The sequence below is a fragment of the Ambystoma mexicanum genome, chromosome 6q (genome assembly GCF_040938575.1).
Source record: "Ambystoma mexicanum isolate Mex_15411 chromosome 6q, UKY_AmexF1_1, whole genome shotgun sequence".
Taxonomy (NCBI): Eukaryota; Metazoa; Chordata; class Amphibia; order Caudata; family Ambystomatidae; genus Ambystoma; species Ambystoma mexicanum.
Window position 1 is genome coordinate 1,677,545,451 of NC_090937.1, and position 24,209 is coordinate 1,677,569,659.

The following is a 24,209-nucleotide window of genomic DNA, read 5'->3' on the forward strand; positions in this document are numbered from 1 at the left end:
CACAGAGCTGGACGGTGCCTGCAGAGAAGGCTCCAGTAATTACATCACGACTTGAAGACGGCTTCCCTTTAGACACCTGGTGAAACTGGAGAGGAGGGGCTATTGCAAATCCAAGTTGGCAGAATGACCTCTGCAAAACAAGCATCAAATTAAATGTCAACTTGTCTCCTTTCTAATCAGAGGATCCCTAAGCCCCATAAGAATTAACAGATATTAAAGTAACAGATTGCAAGTTGGAAGTAATGGATTCAATTTTGGTTGAAATGAGTATGTGAGAAAGCGTTCTTTCATTTTGGTAGTACATTAAAAGAACATTAAAATGGGTTTGTATATCGTACTTCATGCTGGAGTCCAGCCTCTAAACACGAGACCGGGCTTTGAACCCATGTTGATCTGCATTGTCTTCCCTTCCAAGTTGTTGGATATTGGCAATAATGGGGCGCCATCCCCACTAGATACGAGAGCTGTGATAAAAGCAGTTCTCGGGGTAACATTTAGAGAGTTATTGGTCACAGCACAGAAAGCAGGGCGCAGGGGCACGCTGAGATTGAACCTATTCTTCGTCACAGCACAAAGGGTGCAGGGGCACACTGAGATTGAACCTATTCTTTGGCACAGCACAGAGGGCGCAGGGGCACGCTGAGATTGAACCTATTCGTCACAGCACAGAGGATGAAGGGCACGCTGAGATTTAACCTATTCGTCACAGCATAGAGGATGAAGGGCACACTGAGATTGAACCTATTCTTCATTACAGCACAGAAGGCGAAGGGCACGCTAAGATTGAACCTATTCTTTGTCACAGCACAGAGGGCGAAGGGGCACACTGAGATTGAACTTATTCTTGGTGACAGCACGGCGTTTGCAGGGGCACGCTGAGATTGAACCTATTCTTGGTCACAGCACATAGGGCGCAGGGGCACGCTGAGATTGAACCTATTCTTGGTCACAGCACAGAGGGCGCAGGGGCATGCTGAGATTGAACCTATTCTTCGTCACAGCATAGAGGGCGCAGGGGCACGCTGAGATTGAACCTATTCTTGGGCACAGCACAGAGGGTGCAGGGGCACGCTGAGATAGAACCTATTCTTGGTCACAGCACAGGAGGCGCAGGGGCACGCTGAGATTGAACCCATTCTTGGTGACAGCACTGAGTTTGCAGGGGCACGCTGAGATTGAACCTATTCTTGGTCACAGCACAGAGGGCGCAGGGGCACGCTGAGATTGAACCTATTCTTGGTCACAGCACAGAGGGCGCAGGGGCACGCTGAGATTGAACCTATTCTTGGTCACAGCACAGAGGGCGCAGGGGCACGCTGAGATTGAACCTATTCTTGGTCACAGCATAGAGGGCGCAGAGGCACACTGAGATTGAACCTATTCGTGGGCACAGCACAGAGGGCGCAGGGGCACACTGAGATTGAACCTATTCTTTGGCACAGCACAGAGGGCGCAGGGGCACGCTGAGATTGAACCTATTCTTGGTCACAGCAGAGAGGGCGCAGGGGCACGCTGAGATTGAACCTATTCTTGGTCACAGCATAGAGGGCGCAGAGGCACACTGAGATTGAACCTATTCGTGGGCACAGCACAGAGGGCGCAGGGGCACACTGAGATTGAACCTATTCTTTGGCACAGCACAGAGGGCGCAGGGGCACGCTGAGATTGAACCTATTCTTGGTCACAGCACAGAGGGCGCAGGGGCACGCTGAGATTGAACCTATTCTTGGTCACAGCATAGAGGGCGCAGAGGCACACTGAGATTGAACCTATTCGTGGGCACAGCACAGAGGGCGCAGGGGCACACTGAGATTGAACCTATTCTTTGGCACAGCACAGAGGGCGCAGGGGCACGATGAGATTGAACCTAGGGTCCAATTATAAGAATCCACAAAAAGACGGGGTCTGGATCGGTCTATGGGACACATGCACGTGACAGAACCATTGGCACACGCTCATTAACAATAAAACATAGTGGGTGTCCCCCTTCTGAAACTTACCCTGTGGTATTTTGTACAGGGCAATACAAGTTCTAGTTGATGTATTGATGGTTTGACTCATATTTGTATCTGCTTCTACTGTTATTGTATTGTTGTTATAATGTACAGCGCTTTGGCGTAAAGCGCTATATAAATAAAATAAACATAAACACAAGTGGTGCCCTTTGGGCCAATTAACCTCATTACATGGCCATAGGGCATTTGTATACACAATTATAAAGTCAAATGGGACTATCGAGGGAAGTTTGGGGGAGTCTCCCATACACTGTGCCTCATTCTATCGGTCTCTAGCATACGCTTGTTCTTTCTGTGAATTCTAAAGGAAGGGGGGATGTGTTAGGAGATTATCTGGTTTACAGTCAATGTTTAGATGCAATTTAGTCTGGCCTGTGCCATTCTCACAGTGGGAAGACACTGGTGCTTTTTCTTTAAATCTCATTTCAGTCCTTGTTTCCTCAATACTGCTGTTTGTTATATGTTTCTGTTTGCCCACATGAAATGAGGTCATCAGTGATTACATAAGTGTTCTCAAACGTGTCTGATTGGTGGAAAACTGCTGACCTATCAGGGTGCCTTGTTACTATGTGATGTGAGCAATTAACTAATGCACATCACTATTACTGAGCACCATTTCACTATTACTGAGAACCATTCTGCATGTTACATGTGATGCCTGTGATTGGGAATGTTTTGAAACTAATAATGTGCTTCTTTTTTTTTACTTCAATAGGTGATTAATGGCCCAAAGAATTAATCGACAATGACTGTTAGGTTCTGTGGACTAATGATTTGCAAAGCCTGAAACCAGCATTACAGACTAACGCAATAGGGTTTGAGAATGATAGCTCCAGGGCGTTATGTGCATTAAGAGCAGGCCTTTTGTTTTGCCTGTTATTCTTGAGAGAACACATATGAGTGTTAGTTTATATATATTCTGAATGCAAGTCTAGTTTGCTTAAAGGATTATTTGGAAACACCAGTAAATTCAAATTGCTAACAGTATCCCTGCACTGAATATTTTAAAAGCTTCAGTCAAAGGAAAACGCCTGTTTATCAACCAAAAAATAATTTTCAGGTGAGGAAGCTCAACTGTGCCCTGAATTTGATGAAATGATCAGTGGAAAGGGGCCTTCTATTAAGCACCTTTGAAAATACACTAGTGAAAAACCGTACACGTGTTCAGAATGTGGAGAATGTTGCTGTCTCAAGAAAAAACATATTGCCCACATGAGGACATGGGTAAAAATCCTTATCAGTGCACTGCATTTGAGAATAATGTCAATTTGTCTGATGCACTTATCTGCCAACAAGTACATACAGGTGAAAAACCTTATGTGTGTTCTGAATGTGGGAAAGGGTTTGCTGAGAAGGGAGTCCTTACTCGCCACAAGAGAACACATACAGGCGAGAAACCTTATGAGTGCAGTGAATGTGGGAAAGAGTTTGCTGAGAAGAGAAATCTTGCTATCCACCAGAGAACACATACAGGTGAGAAACCTCATGAGTGCACTGAATGTGGGAAAGGGTTTGCTGTCAAGCATCATCTTACTTGCCACGTGAGAACACATACAGGTGAGAAACCTCATGAGTGCACTGAATGTGGGAAAGGGTTTGCTCAGAAGGGAGCTCTTACTCTCCACCTGAGAACACATACAGGTGAGAAACCTCATAAGTGCACTGAATGTGGGAAAGGGTTTGTTAGGAAGGTAAATCTTGCTATCCACCAGAGAACACATACAGGCGAGAAACCTCATAAGTGCAGTGAATGTGGGAAAGCGTTTGCAGCGAAGGGAAAGCTTGCTATCCACCAGAGAAAGCATACAGGTGTGAAGCTGCATGAGTGCACTGAATGTGGGAAAGGGTTTTCTCAGAAGGGAGCTCTTACTCTCCACCAGAGAACACATACAGGTGAGAAACCTCATGAGTGCACTGAATGTGGGAATGGGTTTGCTGAGAAGGGAGCGCTTACTCGTCACCAGAGAACACATACAGGTGAGAAACCTCATGAGTGCACTGAATGTGGGAAAGGGTTTGCTCAGAAGGGAGATCTTACTCTCCACCAGAGAACACATACAGGTGAGAAACCTCACAAGTGCACTGAATGTGGGAAAGGGTTTGCTCAGAAGGGAGATCTTACTCTCCACCAGAGAACACACACAGGTGAGAAACTGCATGAGTGCACTGAATGTGGGAAAGGGTTTGCTAAGAAGGGAAATCTTGCTATCCACCAGAGAACACACACAGGTGAGAAACCTTATGAGTGCACTGAATGTGGGAAATGGTTTGCTAGGAAGGGGGTGCTAACTGGGCACCAGAGAACACATACAGGTGCGAAACCTCATGTGTGCACTGAATGTGGGAAATGGTTTGCTCATAGGAGAAATCTTGCTACCCACCAGAGAACACATACAGGTGCGAAACCTCATGAGAGCACTGAGTGTGGAAAAAGCTTCAGTCGGAACAGTAACCTCATTAGGCACCACAGCAAACATAAATGTCAGTATCCATTTCAGTGTACTTAATATGGGGAATACTTCATTACACAGGATGATCTTATCCGTCAAGAGAGAGGGCGTGTAGGTAGTGAAATCTCCTCTGCAATTGAACCTTCAGAGAGGAGGAGCGGCTTCTTCAATGGGATGGAGTTTGGCTTTCGACTAAAACTGTGAAGAACCTGCCTGCACAGCTGCGCCCAGTTTCCTTTGGCACACATATAGTAGCTGATTATGATTGGTTAAATCTCTGCTGTTTGAAATGCATCCCTTCTGGAATATTCCGAAGATACCCATCCTGTGGAATACTTTGCCTGAATTAATGGGCTCGAACATTTTGAAACCGCTTAAAGACTGTGGTTGAATCAGTAACTATCGACCCTCATTGGATACATGGGGGAATTTGCTTAATTGCTATGTTGAAGTGTTCCACTTTTGCAGCAAATTTTAAATCACTTCAGCTTCCTCGGGACCCCCTCTAGTGTATTACACTTTCCTTTCTCTAGTGGAACACTCTTCTCCTTAGGATCCCCGCTAGTGTATTACACTATTGCCTATCTCTAGTGGAGTACTCTTCTCCTCGGGATCCGCTCTAGTGTATTATACTATTGCCTAATTCTAGTGGACCACTTTTCTCCTTGGGACTCCCTCTAATGTATTACACTATTGTCTATCTATATTGGAGCACACAAGTTTACTAGATAGCAGGGTTGGACTGGGGCAAACAAATTGTCTTGGGCACCAACGAAACAGTGGCCCACAGTTGCAAATGGGAATTCATTCCTTTTGTGACACTGTTTGAAGAGTACCCAAGAGGGAGGTTTTTTTGATAAAATGTGATGCAAATTGTGCATTTTAAAGAAAATGTATTCAGCAACACTGGTCAAAATTACTAGCCGCATAGTGAAGTAATTCACCAAACTGGCCCAAAAAAATGGCACACGCAAGCATTTTGCCTTTTTGGTTCAGCCATGGACCTATTGCCCTTTAGGGCAGTACGAGCCTGCTATATAGTTCCCTGGCCTAAGGTCGGCATAGGGAGGTACTTACATAAGGGAGGGTGCAGGTCCACTGTTAAAGCACAGTTTTAAAGGAAATTGGTTTGGTGTGAAGGGCCTGAAAAAGATGTGAAGCGTTACATTAAATTATATGTAAATGTATTTAAAAAAAGGTGACATTTTATAAAGGGCAAACAGAAGTATTCACAGAGTTGTAAGGTAATACAATTCATGCACATTTAGAAATGAAATTGTGCTTTTCTGTCTAAAATGAAAGTGTTGGGGCGTAATGATTCCATAGCTGTTCTCGTGAAAATTCAAGAAGGAATAGTGAGCAAAACATTTTACTAAATTAAATTGGTCCTGGATAAGCTGAGATTGCGAATGTACTCCTTACCCAATTATGTTAATTAACTGAATGAAATGGAGATTAAAAGAAAATTGTCCTTCAAACGAATATGTCACTGTGTTAACATTACAAATACATTGTTAGCAGTACCTCCATGTGTGTGTGAAATCAATTTCTTTTTTCTGGCTTTGAAGTAAACTGCTTCCTGGAACAGAGGCATTTTTTTAATTTTAAATATTGGGGTGGCCATCTTGATTTCAGTTTGATTTCAGTTTTATTTTCAATTCTCTAGTTTTTGGAAAGTGACTATTTAAAGTCCATATTTAAATGCAGTGTAGTCTGGCCTGTGCCATTCTCAGTGGGAAGACACTGGTGCTTTTTCTTTAAATCTCAATTCAGTCCTTGTTTCCTCAATAATGCTGTTTGTTATATATTCGTGTTTGCCCACATGAAATGAGGTCATCAGTGATTACATAATGGTGTTCTCAAACGTGTCTGGTGAAAAAAATGCTGACCTAGTTTCAAAAGCTCTCACATAGTGACTATTTCAACAACACCTGATCATTGTCTAATCCCAGTGGTGTGCATACCCACACACAGATCTCAACTCACAGGACCCACACACATACCTACACACAGATCTCAACTCACAGGACCCACACATATACCCGCACACAGATCTCAACTCACAGGACCCACACACAGATCTCAACTCACAGGACCCACACACACATCTCAACTCACAGGACCCACACACAGAGCTCAACTCACAGGACCCGCACACAGATCTCAGCTCACAGGACCCACACACAGATCTCAGCTCACAGGACCCACACACAGATCTCAACTCACAGGACCCACACACAGATCTCAACTCACAGGACCCACACTTTGTACATTCTCTGCTTCTCTAGAGATAGGTGTGTGCTTTAAACGATAAATGAAAAATGCTCCAAGGCAGGTAGCAAACCTTATATACCATTTTAAGATTTTAAATAGCACAATTGTACTTAATATTAGAAGAGTGCTATATGTCTAAACCTATTGGAACCCAACCACTAAGGATTAAAAGATATAAACACAAAAATGTAGTTGGCTTCGATTACACCAAACAGTATTTCAGTTTACCCTGGGATTTAGGAAATTACTGCATTGCCTGATCACTGTTCATCCTCTTGGAGCCTTTACAGGATTATTCTGATTTACATTAGAGAGCCGAGAGGCAAAGAAGATGCGCTTCATCGTATCAAGTGAGTGATTTTAACAAACATCGAAGGATTCACACTTTGATGGTCAGAGATGTCCTATACAAGTTATGACTCTCACCTCAAGCTGACCAAATACTAAGGTTGGTTGGTTGGTTGGTTGGTTGGTTGGTTGGTTGGTTGGTTGGTTGGTTGGTTGGTTGGTTGGTTGGTTGGTTGGTTGGTTGGTTGGTTGGTTGGTTGGTTGATCTCGGACAAGCACACATTTAGTAGTGTACACCCATCTGGTGTTGGTCTTATGCGACATTGTGTGTGAATAGATCACACGTCATCTGTTTAATCTAATGCACGTTGCTTCATCCACATGCTCTTCTTGGCTAAAGTGCCACACACGCTAGTTCCCTGCTGTAATCATTGTCCCCCATTTTGAACTTGTTTGCTTATTCACATATTACTCCAGCAAGAGCATATTATTATGTGAAGGTGTCTCCTGCCTGACCGCCGCGGTGTATAAGGGATGGCCATGGTGTGGCTGCCACGATCTGCCCCATGCGGTGTGGCTTGTGATAAGGGATGGCCATGGTGTGGCTGCCACATCGGCTCCATGCGGCGTGGCTTGTGATAAGGGATGACCATGGTGTGGCTGCTGCCGCCACCTGCCCTATAAGGAAGGGCTTGTGATAAGGGATGACCATGGTGTGGCTGCCGCCGCCACCTGCCCTATGAGGAAAGGCTTGTGATAAGGGATGACCATGGTGTGGCTGGCTGCCGCCACCTGCCCTATGAGGAAGGGCTTGTGATAAGGGATGGCCATGGTGTGGCTACCACCACCTGCCCCATGAGGCATGGCTTGTGATAAGGGATGACCATGGCGTGGCTGGCTGCCGCCACCTGCCCTATGAGGAAGGGCTTGTGATAAGGGGTGACCATGGTGTGGCTGCTGCCACCTGCCTTATGAGGAAGGGCTTGCGATAAGGGATGACCATGGTGTGGCTGCCACCACCACCTGCCCCATGAGGCATGGCTTGTGATAAGGGATGACAATGGTGTGGCCGCCAGCACCTGCCCTATGAGGAAGGGCTTGTGATAAGGGATGACCATGGTGTGGCTGGCTGCCGCCACCTGCCCTATTAGGAAGGGCTTGTGATAAGGGATGACAATGGTGTGGCTGCTGCCGCCACCTGCCCCATGAGGCATGGCTTGTGATAAGGGATGACCATGGTGTGGCTGGCTGCCGCCACCTGCCCTATGGGGAAGGGCTTGTGATAAGGGATGACCATGGTGTGGCTGGCTGCCGCCACCTGCCCTATGAGGAAGGACTTGTGATAAGGGATGACCATGGTGTGTCTGCTGCGGCCACCTGACCTATGAGGAAGGGCTTGTGATAAGGGATGACCATGGTGTGGCTGACTGCCGCCACCTGCCCTATGAGGAAGGGCTTGTGATAAGGGATGACCATGGTGTGGCTGCTGCCGCCACCTGCCCTATAAGGAAGGGCTTTGTGATGAGGGATGACCATGGTGTGGCTGACTGCCACCACCTGCCCTATGAGGAAGGGCTTGTGATAAGGGATGACCATGGTGTGGTGTGCCTGCTGCCGCCACCTGCCCTATGAGGAAGGACTTGTGATAAGGGATGAGCATGGTGTGGCTGCTGCCGCCACCTGCCCCATGAGGCATGTCTTGTGAAAAGGGATGACCATGGTGTGGCTGGCTGCCACCACCTGCCCTATGAGGAAGGGCTTGTGATAAAGGATGACCATGGTGTGGCTGCTGCCGCCACCTGCCCTATGAGGAAGGGCTTGTGATAAGGGATGGCCTTGGTGTGGCTGCCACCATCTGCCCCATGCGGCGTGGCTTGTGATAAGGGATGACCATGGTGTGGCTGCTGCCGCCACCTGCCCTATGAGGAAGGGCTTGTGATAAGGGATGACCATGGTGTGGCTGGCTGCCGCCACCTGCCCTATGAGGAAGGGCTTGTGATAAGGGATGACCATGGTGTGGCTGCTGCCGCCACCTGCCCTATGAGGAAGGGCTTGTGATAGGGGATGACCATGGTGTGGCTGCTGCCACCACCTGCCCTATGAGGAAGGGCTTGTGATAAGGGATGACCATGGTGTGGCTGCTGCCGCCACCTGCCCCATGAGGCATGTCTTGTGAAAAGGGATGACCATGGTGTGGCTGGCTGCCACCACCTGCCCTATGAGGAAGGGCTTGTGATAAAGGATGACCATTGTGTGGCTGCTGCCGCCACCTGCCCTATGAGGAAGGGCTTGTGATAAGGGATGACCATGGTGTGGCTGCTGCCGCCACCTGCCCTATGAGGAAGGGCTTGTGATAGGGGATGACCATGGTGTGGCTGCCATCACCTGCCCTATGAGGAAGGGCTTGTGATAAGGGAGGACCATGGTGTGGCTGCCGCCACCTGCCCTATGAGGAAGGGCTTGTGATACGGGATGACCATGGTGTGGCTGGCTGCCGCCACCTGCCCTATGAGGAAGGGCTTGTGATAAGGGATGACCATGGTGTGGCTGCTGCCGCCACCTGCCCTATGAGGAAGGGCTTGTGATAGGGGATGACCATGGTGTGGCTGCTGCCACCACCTGCCCTATGAGGAAGGGCTTGTGATAAGGGATGACCATGGTGTGGCTGCTGCCGCCACCTGCCCCATGAGGCATGTCTTGTGAAAAGGGATGACCATGGTGTGGCTGGCTGCCACCACCTGCCCTATGAGGAAGGGCTTGTGATAAAGGATGACCATTGTGTGGCTGCTGCCGCCACCTGCCCTATGAGGAAGGGCTTGTGATAAGGGATGACCATGGTGTGGCTGCTGCCGCCACCTGCCCTATGAGGAAGGGCTTGTGATAGGGGATGACCATGGTGTGGCTGCTGCCACCACCTGCCCTATGAGGAAGGGCTTGTGATAAGGGATGGCCATGGTGTGGCTGCTGCCGCCACCTGCCCCATGAGGCATGTCTTGTGAAAAGGGATGACCATGGTGTGGCTGGCTGCCACCACCTGCCCTATGAGGAAGGGCTTGTGATAAAGGATGACCATTGTGTGGCTGCTGCCGCCACCTGCCCTATGAGGAAGGGCTTGTGGTAAGGGATGACCATGGTGTGGCTGCTGCCGCCACCTGCCCTATGAGGAAGGGCTTGTGATAGGGGATGACCATGGTGTGGCTGCCATCACCTGCCCGATGAGGAAGGGCTTGTGATAAGGGAGGACCATGGTGTGGCTGCCGCCACCTGCCCTATGAGGAAGGGCTTGTGATAAGGGAGGACCATGGTGTGGCTGCCGCCACCTGCCCTATGAGGAAGGGCTTGTGATACGGGATGACAATGGTGTGGCTGCTGCCGCCAACTGCCCCATGAGGCATGGCTTGTGATAAGGGATGACCTTGGTGTGGCTGGCTGCCACCACCTGCCCTATGAGGAAGGGCTTGTGGGTGTTGTGGGAAATACCCCCACAACACCTAGGAAAAACTGTGCAAAGGCTTGTCACATGTGACGTAGGTTCCAGTGCCTCTCTAACAGATGGTGATAACAGCAGTGCACATTGTTCCATTTATATGGGAAGATGCAGGTCCTTAGGAGTAGGTCCTGTGTGCAGAATGCAATCCACATACCATTAATGCGTACCCAAGCAAAGGTGCTGTGGTGCTAGGCGTCGTGGGAGAAACATCTAGTATAGCAGACTGCTGGACAGGCCCTGTACTCGCACATCATGGAGGTTCAGCTTTTCTGCCCATGTGCAACAGTACTTAGAATTCAAGACTCTGACCAGGACTTCTGTAGACTTGGTCTGCACAGGAAGCGAGGCCCACAGTCAGGAATTAGAAACAACTGAATCAATTAATCCCTTTGAGTCCAACCAGTCATGCAATGAAACCCCTTCATAACACGTGCATTCTCTTTGAACAAGCCCAACATCTGGGGATAGCAGGATTGAATATAAATACTAGGGGCCTCATTACACGTTGTGCGGTAAGGGATTAACGTTACCGGTAAGGGAATACCGGTATCGTTAAATGCCCATGCCAATTACGACCCGGATTACCGCTAATAGCGGCTAGTTCGCGGGCGCGCGACCCTTCATCCCGTAAATAGCGGCATGGCGCTAATAGCACACCATCACAAGCCATGCGGACATGCTAATAGTGGCATGGTAAAGCCCCAAAAGGAGCACACCACACCCCTTCCCAGGCCAAGATGGTTCTAATACTAGCAGCATTACATGGGCTGGAGGACGTGATTGCAGTGCAGCAGCAGCAACAACAGGCAGCACAGAGGAGACGCAGGAGGAGGATGAGGGCAACACAGGGGCAGCAAGCACCACCAGGGCACCTAGTAATACCACAGAAGCAGCCACGAGCAGATACACACCCTGGACCGGGATACCATCACCAGCATCGTGGACATGATACATGATGACATTGTGAGCCTCAAAGACATCAGAACTGCCATTCCCCCTCTACTGAAGGTGGTGACTGCTCCACTTCCTGGCCACAGGCACCTACCTGCATACAGTGGGGCAGATGCATGGAATCTCACAACCAGTATTCTCACGCATGCTGAACCAGGTACTCGATGCCCTCCTGAAGCATGCACGTGAACACATATTCCTGCCACGGACTGCCCAGGAGATTGCAAACACCAAAGTCGGCTTCTATTCACTGGCAGGCATCCCAAGTTGCATCGGGGCCATCGACTGTACCCATGTGGAATTGGTGGTCCCACATCACAATGAAGTAGTCTACCGAAACAGAAAGCAATTCCACTCCATCAATGTCCAAATGGTATGTGACGCAAACAAGATAATCACACATTGTTGTGCCCGATATCCCGGATCAACCCATGATTCTATGGTCCTGCGGAACTCAACCATACCACGCTACATGGAGCGACAAGCCGGACAACGTTCATGGCTACTTGGTGAGTAGCAAGGCAAGCACATGGCAGTGTGATTGGGGGTAGGGGGGAGATACATACTCCAACTGGGTGTGATTTTGGGGGGAGAGATACATACTCCAACTGGGTGTGATTGGGGGGGGGATACATACTCCAACTGGGTGTGATTGGGGGGGAGAGATACATACTCCAACTGGGTGTTGACTGCCGTCCGTAGGACAAGTGGACATACAGATGTACGCCAATGTCCATCAGGGAAGGCCACAATGTACTTGAGAAGAACCCACATGCAATTTGAAGCTGCACAACATTGAGAACAATCCAGGATTCCAATTATTACACATCCATCCACGTTGCACATTATGCCACACCATATAATACACAAATCAGCAACATGGCGTCAAGATAGTAATACAGAATTAGCGCAGCACAACATCAATACAGCAATGTGCCCTTGAATGCATGCAAAGGGATCACCCCTAGCCATAGCATTGAACCACACACCTTTAGCACCACTGAAGTGATGCTTCACAGGATGGCAACATCAATGTCGGAATGGCAGTACACTAGCAGTGTGGTACCAAATTTGCCTGGGCCCAGGGACACCTAAGACCTGGCCTCACTCAGGACATGTCAATTACTGTCGGAGGCATGAATCGGGCATGTCCACTTGCAGGGTCGAGCTCACCTTTGCACATTGCAGTCACACAGATCGTCTGCATGCATGCTGGTAATCGTGGATTTCAATCACAATACAAGGTCGATTTGTGTGATATGTACAGGCCGCTCTTGAGGTGAACAGTAACAGGTCCCCATTCTTCCCCCCCCATACAGGTGATGCTGGCTATCCCCTGAAGAGGTGGCTCCTTACCCCTGTACGGACCCCACAGAACAGGCACGAAGAGGACTACAATCGTGCACATACCCGTACCTGCGTCGTGATTGAGCAGACATTTGGCCTTTTGAAGACACGGTTCAGGTGCATAAGCAGGTCGGGTGGGGCTCTCCTGTACGGCCATGAGAAGGTGGCCAAGATCACCATGGCATGTGTCATGCTGCACAATATGTGTATCAGACGGAATGTGCCACTGCCCCCTGACGTTGAAATGGAGGCACCTGATGAGGATGATGATGATGGTGATGAGGACGGAGGTGAAGGGGATGCAGATCATGCAAGAGGGGATGGCCAGGAGGGACGCGATGTGCGACAGCATCTGATCAACCAAATATTCTGAGACACATGGTTTAACTCTGTAGGATGGATATGGGTATTAGTGCACTGGTGTCTGTGGTGAAGCGCACAATGGACCCTGTCACCAATAAAGTACACATACACAATGACGAAGTCCAAGCCTGTGTTTTAAATAGTCACCAGTGTATTAAGGAATAATGAGATGAAAAGGTGCATGTCCCCAACTATCCCACCACCCTTTCCCCACTCCCCCCACAACAACCCCATGTGTGGCTTGCACAATGTTGGTGTCCTGCTGCACACGTGCCAGCTAGACCCTGCTGTCCCTATTTCCCATTGCCACCACCACCATTAGGAGGTTAGGATGATGTGCGCCTTGTGGTGCGCATGGAGCGGCGGAGGAGGCTTGTCTGCCTTGAATTTGCAGATGATGAGGTGGCTGTCTGTCCCTGTGGTGGTGGTGGTGGGAACTGGCGGTCCATCGCGCCCGCTATGCGCGTGAGGACTGTTAGGCGGAAACCTGTGCAGTTCCCTCTGGGACCACTGCAAAAGATTTAGGACTACAGGCGTTGGCGGTGAACCCACTTGGTAGCAGTCCGCACCACACAGATTCACTTGGTAGCTGTGGCTGAGCAGTCAGACTTCTCTCAAGAAAAGTTGGTCAGTACGTGGAGTACAGCAACGAGGCTTAGTGTAAAGATAGTAAGTTATTTATTTATAACAGAACGTCTATGGAAAACACTAAAGCAAATCACGGCAAACAAATCAAACACAATTACTCTACGGAGTAGAACACGATCAATCCCCCTAGCAAGATATCGACAACTCTAGGTTCTACCGGTACCACTTATTTTCAGACAGAGGTGTATACCTCAACCTAGATGACACTCGAATATTGGATAGGACGGGAGAGAAAAGATAGGCAGGTTATGAAATCAACACAGTTAATCCTATGCGGATAAAATGCAAGGCAGGAAGGCAAGAATCACAATAGGTCATAAAGTTCAGGGGCCAGGCCTTCTTGGAGAGAGGCAAGGCGCGATGTCCCAAAAAGTCTCTAGTGGAGATGCATTCAAGTCTTTTGTAGCAAATTGTTATCGGCAGGTTGAACCAGTTCAGAACAAAGAATGAGCAAAGCTTGGAGGTGACCCAACAGAACGGAGAGGATTAAGACAGCTCACTCGAACCGAGCGCAAGAGAAGCCAGGCAGACACGGTACCTTGTTGTGGAGGGCAGCTCCGGCGGGGGCAGTTGTTCCTGGTGGTGGATGCACGTTGGTCTTGGCTAAGAGTAGAGATGATCTTGTCGTCGAAGGAAAGTGAAGTCCGGTGCACCACCAGGGAAGAGACCAGCCGCGGAGTGCTCCGTCACAAGGCACCACCTTTTGGTCGCGGTACAGGGGTAGTGGCTATCCGGTTGCCGGGTGCTCTGCACGGGCAATTCGACCACTGCGTCCTTAGGCGAATAAAAAGCAAAGGGAGACTGGTTGTTCCCACCAGTCAGGGGAAGAGACTCTCCGGCAGGGAGATCTCCTCTGTCGTCGGGAAGTGGTGAGTCGGTTCCGCACGGCTCTACCGGAGGTGTCGTCGTGCAGGTCGGCTCAGCGTTACCCTCGTCGGATTCTTAGGTCCTGTGGCGACTTCTGAAGATCCAGTCCCAAAAGCCCTGCTTTTATGCAGACGACCCCCATTCATTCAGCCTAGCTGTCAATCAAAACATGCTAAGTGGTGAGCGGGAAGGCTCATCACCTGGGCCAATCACTCCAGAGTGCGACCTGAGTTGGCAAGGCAACTCGGTCCAGGGTGCCTAAACCCCCTCCCACACCCCTGAGGTAACCCAGACAGAATGGCACCACTTTGGAGGGTCTCTGTACAGAGACCCGCCAAAAGTGGAACAAAGGGCTCAACCTTTGGTTTAGGAGTCACAGAGACGAACACAGACGCCATTTTAAAACCGAGTTCTGGCAGAAAATACCACTCGATAAACTTATTTAAGATAAGTAAATCGGGGGTACGTCAGAGATTAATGAGAAAAGTATCAATCTCCAACAATGGGACGAATCCCATAGGGTTATGTTCGGGGTCGAATCATTACAAGTAGTTTCCACTGCCACCAGCCAAAACTCGACGAGGGGGGACGGGACAGTGCCCCCTCGAGTAACAGATCCAGGAGTGATCGAATCACCCCTACCAGTACGTCCACAATAAGATGGTTGGTACTGGTTCTGTTAGTAAATTTAGGTCTAGTAAAGCCAATGGTGACTTTACATGCCCGGGGAAACAGTAGTCAGTCCCCGGGTATGGAGTCTATGGTGGGGGGACCCGCTAGGGCGCCCCGTGTCACGACACGTAGGGTGCGGTGCGACACACATAGAAAAACATATGAGACCCTATGGAGTAAAAGACCCCATAGCTCATTGAACACATTGGGCCTCATTCCGAGTATGGCGGTAAGGGATAGCGGCCACTGCTAACGAGAGCGGTGGCGGTAATCCCTTACCGCCATACTCCGAGTTCCCTTTGCGCCATGGAGGTTTTAACACCTGCTTTTAGCAGGTGTTAAAATCCATGGCGCTAAGGGACCTTGATGTTAATTACGCCACCGTAATTTACGGTGGCGTAATTAACGCCTTCCCCACTCCCATTATGCCCTATGGGGCAAGAATGGGAATGGGGAAGGGTAAATGGGGATTGGGGAATTACCGCCCCGCCAACCTTGGAATGGGGCGGTAATTCCGCCATCCACCAAGGCGCTGCCGGTCCGGGTACGGCGTCAACCAAGGCGTTAATAGCGCCATTGGTTAGCGCCGTACTCGGAATGAGGCCCATTGACATTTCAAAGGAATTACACACATACATGTCCAAGAGTGGGAGGAAAAGAGTCTCACTCTTGGCAGGATGGAAAAAAACAAACTCCAGAAATCCAGCAAAGCTGCTGGGGGACTCACTAGGTTAGGAAATTCAGCCTAAACAGAGAATTCTCCCTAACAAGGACCTGCATCAGTTGGCCAATCTCCATGCACAGCCTGTTGGTACAGGCTTCCATCGCCCCCCTTGAGTGCCTAGCAGTCTCCGTGATCTCCCCCCTGAGACGGGCAGCCTCTTCCACATGCTGCCCAACCAGCACTGTAATGTCCTCCTGGCGCTGCCTGATGGTGGCCAGGTCATGGCCACTGTGGCCAGCTCGTGGTGTGGCTGCTGCGCCTTCCTCTACGTCCCGGACATCAGGTGAGTCTACCGGTGGGCTCCAGCACCCTCCCGTGTTCTCCTCGCCAGACTGGCCATGGACACTGGATCCTGGTGTTGGCCCTGGAGTTGCTTCCGGGCTTCCTGGGGGGTGGGGGTGTGCATTTGCATGGTGACCTCTATAGGGTCCTCCACATCTGACAGCGGCGCTGTGGCTGCTCAGTAGAACTTGTGGCAGCAGAGGGTGGGCCCTCCGTGCGTGTAACCTGTGGTGGGGGGGGTTCACATCAGTGGGTGTGGCAATTGTTGCTGGCGTAGACTGCGGTATTGGTGCAGTGGTGCTCTTGCAATGTTTGACCCTCTGCAGGGGCTCACTCCTCCCTGTGACCCTTGATGTGGTGAGGTGTGTCCCCAGTCTCCTGTGCCCTGGGGTTTTTTCTTGGCAGGGGGAGCCTGAGTCGCAGTGGCAGGTTCTTCGCTGTCTGTATGTGAGCCTGTGGGGGACAAAGAGGGGGATGGCATTGGTGATGGTTCAATGTGCTTCATGCAGATTCAGTTCATCATGCTGTTCTGTGCATTGGGACTTAATTGGTGGGAATTCAGGTGATGAGGCTGTTGAGTGGGTCATCCATGCATGGGTCTGTGTGGCACTTGTCTGTGGTGATGCATGCATGTGTGTGTTGGGGTGTGACACTCACATGGGCAGGGTTGTGTGCATGTATAATTGTGGCCGCATTCATGAGGTGAATCTGGGCTCACATTTGGGGGATGCCTCAACAATCACAGTGCATTGTTTCATGTGTACACTCGCCCCATCCGATGTCGAGGCCACACCATGCTCCATGCTCCCAACTCCCTCGATTGATTCAACACCAATCGTGCTGGCGCAGGTCTCCTCCCACTCCTTCAATTAAATTGGTGAATCAGCGCCACCTCCTGTGGCCATGGCCAGCTTGCGGTTCGCAGCCAGTATGCTGCGGACCCTGAGGCGGAGATCGTCCCACCGCTTCCTGCACTCCCTGATGGTGCGGGTGGTGGTGCCCACCGCACTCACTTTCTGGGCAACATCTGCCCAGGTGGCCTTTTTCTGGATCAGGGTCTCCCGCCGCATGTCGTTGGCAAATATCACATCAGAGTTTGCTGCAAGGGTCTCTATCAGCATTATGAGTTCCTCCTTCATAAACTTCTCTTTACGCTGGCGGTCAGTGTTTTTTTTTTTATGGCCTTTGGCATGGTGAGGAGATCCTTGTGGCTTTGGGATGGCACAGTTGTCGAAACAGGTCCAGGGGGCAGAGGATGGCAATGGATTGTGTTTTTAAAGATGGCCGCCGTGCTCTTTCCCGTTCCTGTGCGATGATGCTATTTCCGGTTCCGCTATTTAACGGTGACCGCTGGTGCAGGAGGTCGGAAGTGCTATCAGCGCTTTCGTCTGTGCCGCTAAGGTTTTTTTTGGGGTCTTTAACGGCATGGCGGTAGGGTCATTACCGGCATGGTGCTATGCTTGTGTCCGCATACTCGTAATGGTACGCAATTAGCGGCATTTTGCCAATGGGGACACGTTAATAGCACCATGCCGGTAAATGCAGTTTTTTACTGCGTACCGTGTAATGAGGCCCAAGGTCTCAGAAAGGATATCTGTTGGAGTTTGGTGAAGGCGCGAGAGTGGAGGAGGTTAGAAAGGACAGAGGAGCAGAAGACCTTCATGGACCTAGAGGGAGAAAAGCAGCAGAGAAAGTGGTGCAAATAGGAGCAAAGGACGAAGAGGGTGGCACATGTCATGTAAAGAGGAGGTGGTAAATTCAGGGCAGGGTGTGTGGAAGAGAGGAGCAAGGAGGAGGCGGGGCAGAAGCGAACATGGAGGTGGACTCTAGAACATTGTCCCTGTGAGAGCACACAGCCCAGCCTATGGGGCTTCAAAGCAGGCTTCCACTGGTGGAGATGATACATGAAACTCTGAGGCCCTTAGCTCACTTGATGATACATGTAACAGCAGGGCCCTTGGCTCACTTGATGATACATGAAACTATGGGGCCCTAAGCTCACTTGATGATACATGAAACTATGGGGCCCTATGCTCACTTGATGATACATGAAACAAAGGGGCCTTAGCTCACTTGATAATACATGAAACTATGGGGCCCTTAGCTCACTTGATGAGACATGAAACTACGAGGCCCTTAGCGCACTTGATGATATATGAAACAATGGGGCCCTTAGCCCACTTGATGATACATGAAATAATGGGGCCCTTAGCCCACTTGATGATACATGAAACTATGAGGCACTTAGCTCACTTGATGATACATGCAACGATGGGGCCCTAAGATCACTTGATGATACATGAAACAAAGGGGCCCTTAGCTCACTTGATAATACATGAAACTATGAGGCCCTTAGCTCACTTGATGATACATGAAACAATGGGGCCCTAAGCTCACTTGAGGATGCATGAATCTATGGTGCCCTTAGCTCACTTGATGATACATGAAACTATGGGGCCTTTAGCTCACTTGATGATACATGAAACAATGGGGCCCTAAGCTCACTTGAGGATACATGAAACTGCGGGCCCTAAGCTCACTTGATGATACATGAAACTATGGGGCTCTTAGCTCACTTGATGTACATGAAACTATGGGGCCCTTAGCTCACTTGATGATACATGAAACTATGGTGCCCTTAGCTCACTTGATGATACATGAAAGTATGGGGCCCTTAGCTCACTTGATGATACATGCAACAATGGGGCCCTAAGCTCACTTGATGATACATGAAACAATGGGGCCCTTAGCTCACTTGATGATACATGAAACAATGGGGCCCTTAGCTCATTTGATGATACATGAAACGATGAGACCCTTAGCTCACTTGATGATACATGAAACTATGGGGCCCTTAGCTCACTTGATGATACATGAAACAATGGGGCCCTTAGCCCACTTGATGATACATGAAACTATGAGGCACTTATCTCACTTGATGATACATGAAACAGCGGGGCCCTTAGCTCACTTGATGATACATGCAACTACGGGGCCTTAAGCTCACTTGATGATACATGAAACAAAGGGGCCCTTAGCTCACTTGATAATACATGAAACTATGAGGCCCTTAGCTCACTTGATGATACATGAAACAATGGGGCCCTCAGCTCACTTGATGATGCATGAAACAATGGGGCCCTTAGCTCACTTGATGATACATGAAACAGCGTGCCCTTAGCTCATTTGATGATACATGCAACAGTGGGGCCCTAAGCTCACTTGATGATACATGAAACAAAGAGGCCCTTAGCTCACTTGATGATACATGAAACTATGGGGCCGTTAGCTCACTTGATGATACATGAAACTATGGGGCCCTTAGCTCACTTGATGATGCATGAAAAAATGGGGCCCTTAGCTCACTTGATGATACATGAAACTATGGTGCCCCTAGCTCACTTGATGATACATGAAACAGCGGGGCCCTTAGCTCACTTGATGATACATGAAACTATGGTGCCCCTAGCTCACTTGATGATACATAAAGCAAAGGGGCCCTTAGCTCACTTGATGACACATGAAACTATGGGATTCTTAGCTCACTTGATGATACATGAAACTATGGGGCCCTTAGCTCACTTGATGATACATGAAACTATGGGACCCTTAGCTCACTTGATGATACATGAAACTATGAGGCCCTTAGCTCACTTGATGATACATGAAACTATGGGGCCCTTAGCTCACTTGGTGATACATGAAACAGCGTGGCCCTTAGCTCACTTGATGATACATGAAACTATGGGGACCTTAGCTCACTTGATGATACATGAAACAGCAGTGCCCTTAGCCCACTTGATGATACATGAAACAGCGGGGCTCTTAGCTCACTTGATGATACATGCAACAAAGGGGCCCTTAGCTCACATGATAATACATGAAACTATGAGGCCCTTAGCTCACTTGATGATACATGAAACAATGGGGCCCTCAGCTCACTTGATGATGCATGAAACAATGGGGCCCTTAGCTCACTTGATGATACATGAAACAGAGGGCCCTTAGCTCACTTGATGAGACATGCAACAGTGGGGCCCTAAGCTCACTTGATGATGCATGAAACAAAGAGGCCCTTAGCTCACTTGATGATACATGAAACTATGGGGCCGTTAGCTCACTTGATGATACATGAAACTATGGGGCCCTTAGCTCACTTGATGATGCATGAAAAAATGGGGCCCTTAGCTCACTTGATGATACATGAAACTATGGTGCCCCTAGCTCACTTGATGATACATGAAACAGCGGGGCCCTTAGCTCACTTGATGATACATGAAACTATGGTGCCCCTAGCTCACTTGATGATACATAAAGCAAAGGGGCCCTTAGCTCACTTGATGACACATGAAACTATGGGATTCTTAGCTCACTTGATGATACATGAAACTATGGGGCCCTTAGCTCACTTGATGATACATGAAACTATGGGACCCTTAGCTCACTTGATGATACATGAAACTATGGGGCCCTTAGCTCACTTGATGATACATGAAACTATGGGGCCCTTAGCTCACTTGGTGATACATGAAACAGCGTGGCCCTTAGCTCACTTGATGATACATGAAACAGCAGTGCCCTTAGCCCACTTGATGATACATGAAACAGCGGGGCTCTTAGCTCACTTGATGATACATGCAACAAAGGGGCCCTTAGCTCACATGATAATACATGAAACTATGAGGCCCTTAGCTCACTTGATGATACATGAAACAATGGGGCCCTCAGCTCACTTGATGATGCATGAAACAATGGGGCCCTTAGCTCACTTGATGATACATGAAACAGAGGGCCCTTAGCTCACTTGATGAGACATGCAACAGTGGGGCCCTAAGCTCACTTGATGATGCATGAAACAAAGAGGCCCTTAGCTCACTTGATGATACATGAAACTATGGGGCCGTTAGCTCACTTGATGATACATGAAACTATGGGGCCCTTAGCTCACTTGATGATGCATGAAAAAATGGGGCCCTTAGCTCACTTGATACATGAAACTATGGTGCCCCTAGCTCACTTGATGATACATGAAACAGCGGGGCCCTTAGCTCACTTGATGATACATGAAACTATGGTGCCCCTAGCTCACTTGATGATACATGAAGCAAATGGGCCCTTTAGCTCACTTGATGACACATGAAACTATGGGATTATTAGCTCACTTGATGATACATGAAACTATGGGGCCCTTAGCTCACTTGATGATACATGAAACTATGGGGCCCTTAGCTCACTTGATGATACATGAAACTATGGGGCCCTTAGCTCACTTGGTGATACATGAAACAGTGTGGCCCTTAGCTCACTTGATGATGCATGAAACAGCAGGGCCCTTAGCTCACTTGATGATACATGTAACAATGGGGCCCTAAGCTCACTTGATGATACATGAAACAAAGGGGCCCTTAGCTCACTTGATGACACATGCAACTATGGGATTCTTAGCTCACTTGATGATACATGAAACTATGAGGCCCTTAGCTCACTTGATACATGAAACTATGGGGCCCTTAGCTCACTTGATGATACATGAAACAATGGGGCCCTTAGCTCACTTGATGATACATGAAACTATGGGGCCCTTAGCTCACTTGATGATACATGAAACTATGGGGCCCTTAGCTCACTTGATGATACATGAAACTGAGGCCCTTAGGTCAGTTGATGATACATGAAACAAAGGGGCCTTAGCTCACTTGATGATACATGAAACAATGGGGCCCTTAGCTCACTTGATGATACATGAAACAAAGGGGCCCTTAGCTCACTTGATGATACATTGAAACTTCGGGGCCCTTAGCTCACTTGATGATACATGAAACAATGGGGCCGTTAGCTCACTTGATGATACATGCAACAATGGGGCCCTAAACTCTCTTGGTGATACATGAAACAGCATGGCCCTTAGCTCACTTGATGATACATGCAACAATGGGGCCCTTAGCTCACTTGATGATACATGAAACAATGGGGCCGTTAGCTCACTTGATGATACATGTAACAATGGGGCCCTAAACTCTCTTGGTGATACATGAAACAGCATGGCCCTTAGCTCACTTGATGATACATGAAACAATGGGGCCCTTAGCTCACTTGATGATACATGAAACAGCAGTGCCCTTAGCTCACTTGATGATACATGAAACTATGAGGCCCTTAGCTCACTTGATGATACATGAAACAATGGGGCCCTTAGCTCACTTGATGATACATGAAACAGCGGGGCCCTTAGCTCACTTGATGATACATGCAACAATGGGTCCCTAAGCTCACTTGATGATACATGAAACAAAGAGGCCCTTAGCTCACTTGATGATACATGAAACTATGGGGCTGTTAGCTCACTTGATGATACATGAAACTATGGGGCCCTTAGCTCACTTGATGATACATGAAACTGAGGCCCTTAGGTCAGTTGATGATACATGAAACGATGGGGGCCTTAGCTCACTTGATGATACATGAAACAATGGGGCCCTTAGCTCACTTGATGATACATGAAACAAAAGGGCCCTTAGCTCACTTGATGATACATTGAAACTATGGGGCCCTTAGCTCACTTGATGATACATGAAACAATGGGGCCCTTAGCTCACTTGATGATACATGAAACAATGGGGCCGTTAGCTCACTTGATGATACATGCAACAATAGGGCCCTAAACTCTCTTGGTGATACATGAAACAGCATGGCCCTTAGCTCACTTGATGATACATGAAACAATGGGGCCCTTAGCTCACTTGATGATACATGAAACAATGGGGCCGTTAGCTCACTTGATGATACATGCAACAATGGGGCCCTAAACTCTCTTGGTGATACATGAAACAGCATGGCCCTTAGCTCACTTGATGATACATGCAACAATGGGGCCCTTAGCTCACTTGATGATACATGAAACAGCAGTGCCCTTAGCTCACTTGATGATACATGAAACTATGAGGCCCTTAGCTCACTTGATGATACATGAAACAATGGGGCCCTTAGCTCACTTGATGATACATGAAACAGCGTGGCCCTTAGCTCACTTGATGATACATGAAACTATGGGGACCTTAGCTCACTTGATGATACATGAAACAGCAGTGCCCTTAGCCCACTTGATGATACATGAAACAGCGGGGCTCTTAGCTCACTTGATGATACATGCAACAAAGGGGCCCTTAGCTCACATGATAATACATGAAACTATGAGGCCCTTAGCTCACTTGATGATACATGAAACAATGGGGCCCTCAGCTCACTTGATGATGCATGAAACAATGGGGCCCTTAGCTCACTTGATGATACATGAAACAGAGGGCCCTTAGCTCACTTGATGAGACATGCAACAGTGGGGCCCTAAGCTCACTTGATGATGCATGAAACAAAGAGGCCCTTAGCTCACTTGATGATACATGAAACTATGGGGCCGTTAGCTCACTTGATGATACATGAAACTATGGGGCCCTTAGCTCACTTGATGATGCATGAAAAAATGGGGCCCTTAGCTCACTTGATGATACATGAAACTATGGTGCCCCTAGCTCACTTGATGATACATGAAACAGCGGGGCCCTTAGCTCACTTGATGATACATGAAACTATGGTGCCCCTAGCTCACTTGATGATACATGAAGCAAAGGGGCCCTTAGCTCATTTGATGACACATGAAACTATGGGATTATTAGCTCACTTGATGATACATGAAACTATGGGGCCCTTAGCTCACTTGATGATACATGAAACTATGGGGCCCTTAGCTCACTTGGTGATACATGAAACAGTGTGGCCCTTAGCTCACTTGATGATGCATGAAACAGCAGGGCCCTTAGCTCACTTGATGATACATGTAACAA

General features: G+C 48.6%; 1 protein-coding gene across 1 annotated transcript in view; it reads left to right on the forward strand.

Moving 5' to 3' along the window:
* Positions 1-3,051: 3,051 nt before the first annotated feature.
* Positions 3,052-24,209, forward strand: part of LOC138517045 (zinc finger protein 268-like) — a 675,814-nt gene continuing 654,656 nt past the window's right edge. Inside the window, exon 1 of the mRNA XM_069632563.1 lies at positions 3,052-4,412. Within this exon, the coding sequence (XP_069488664.1) occupies positions 3,185-4,412 (1,228 nt within the window). The 5' untranslated portion in view covers positions 3,052-3,184. The remainder of the gene's footprint in view (positions 4,413-24,209) is intronic.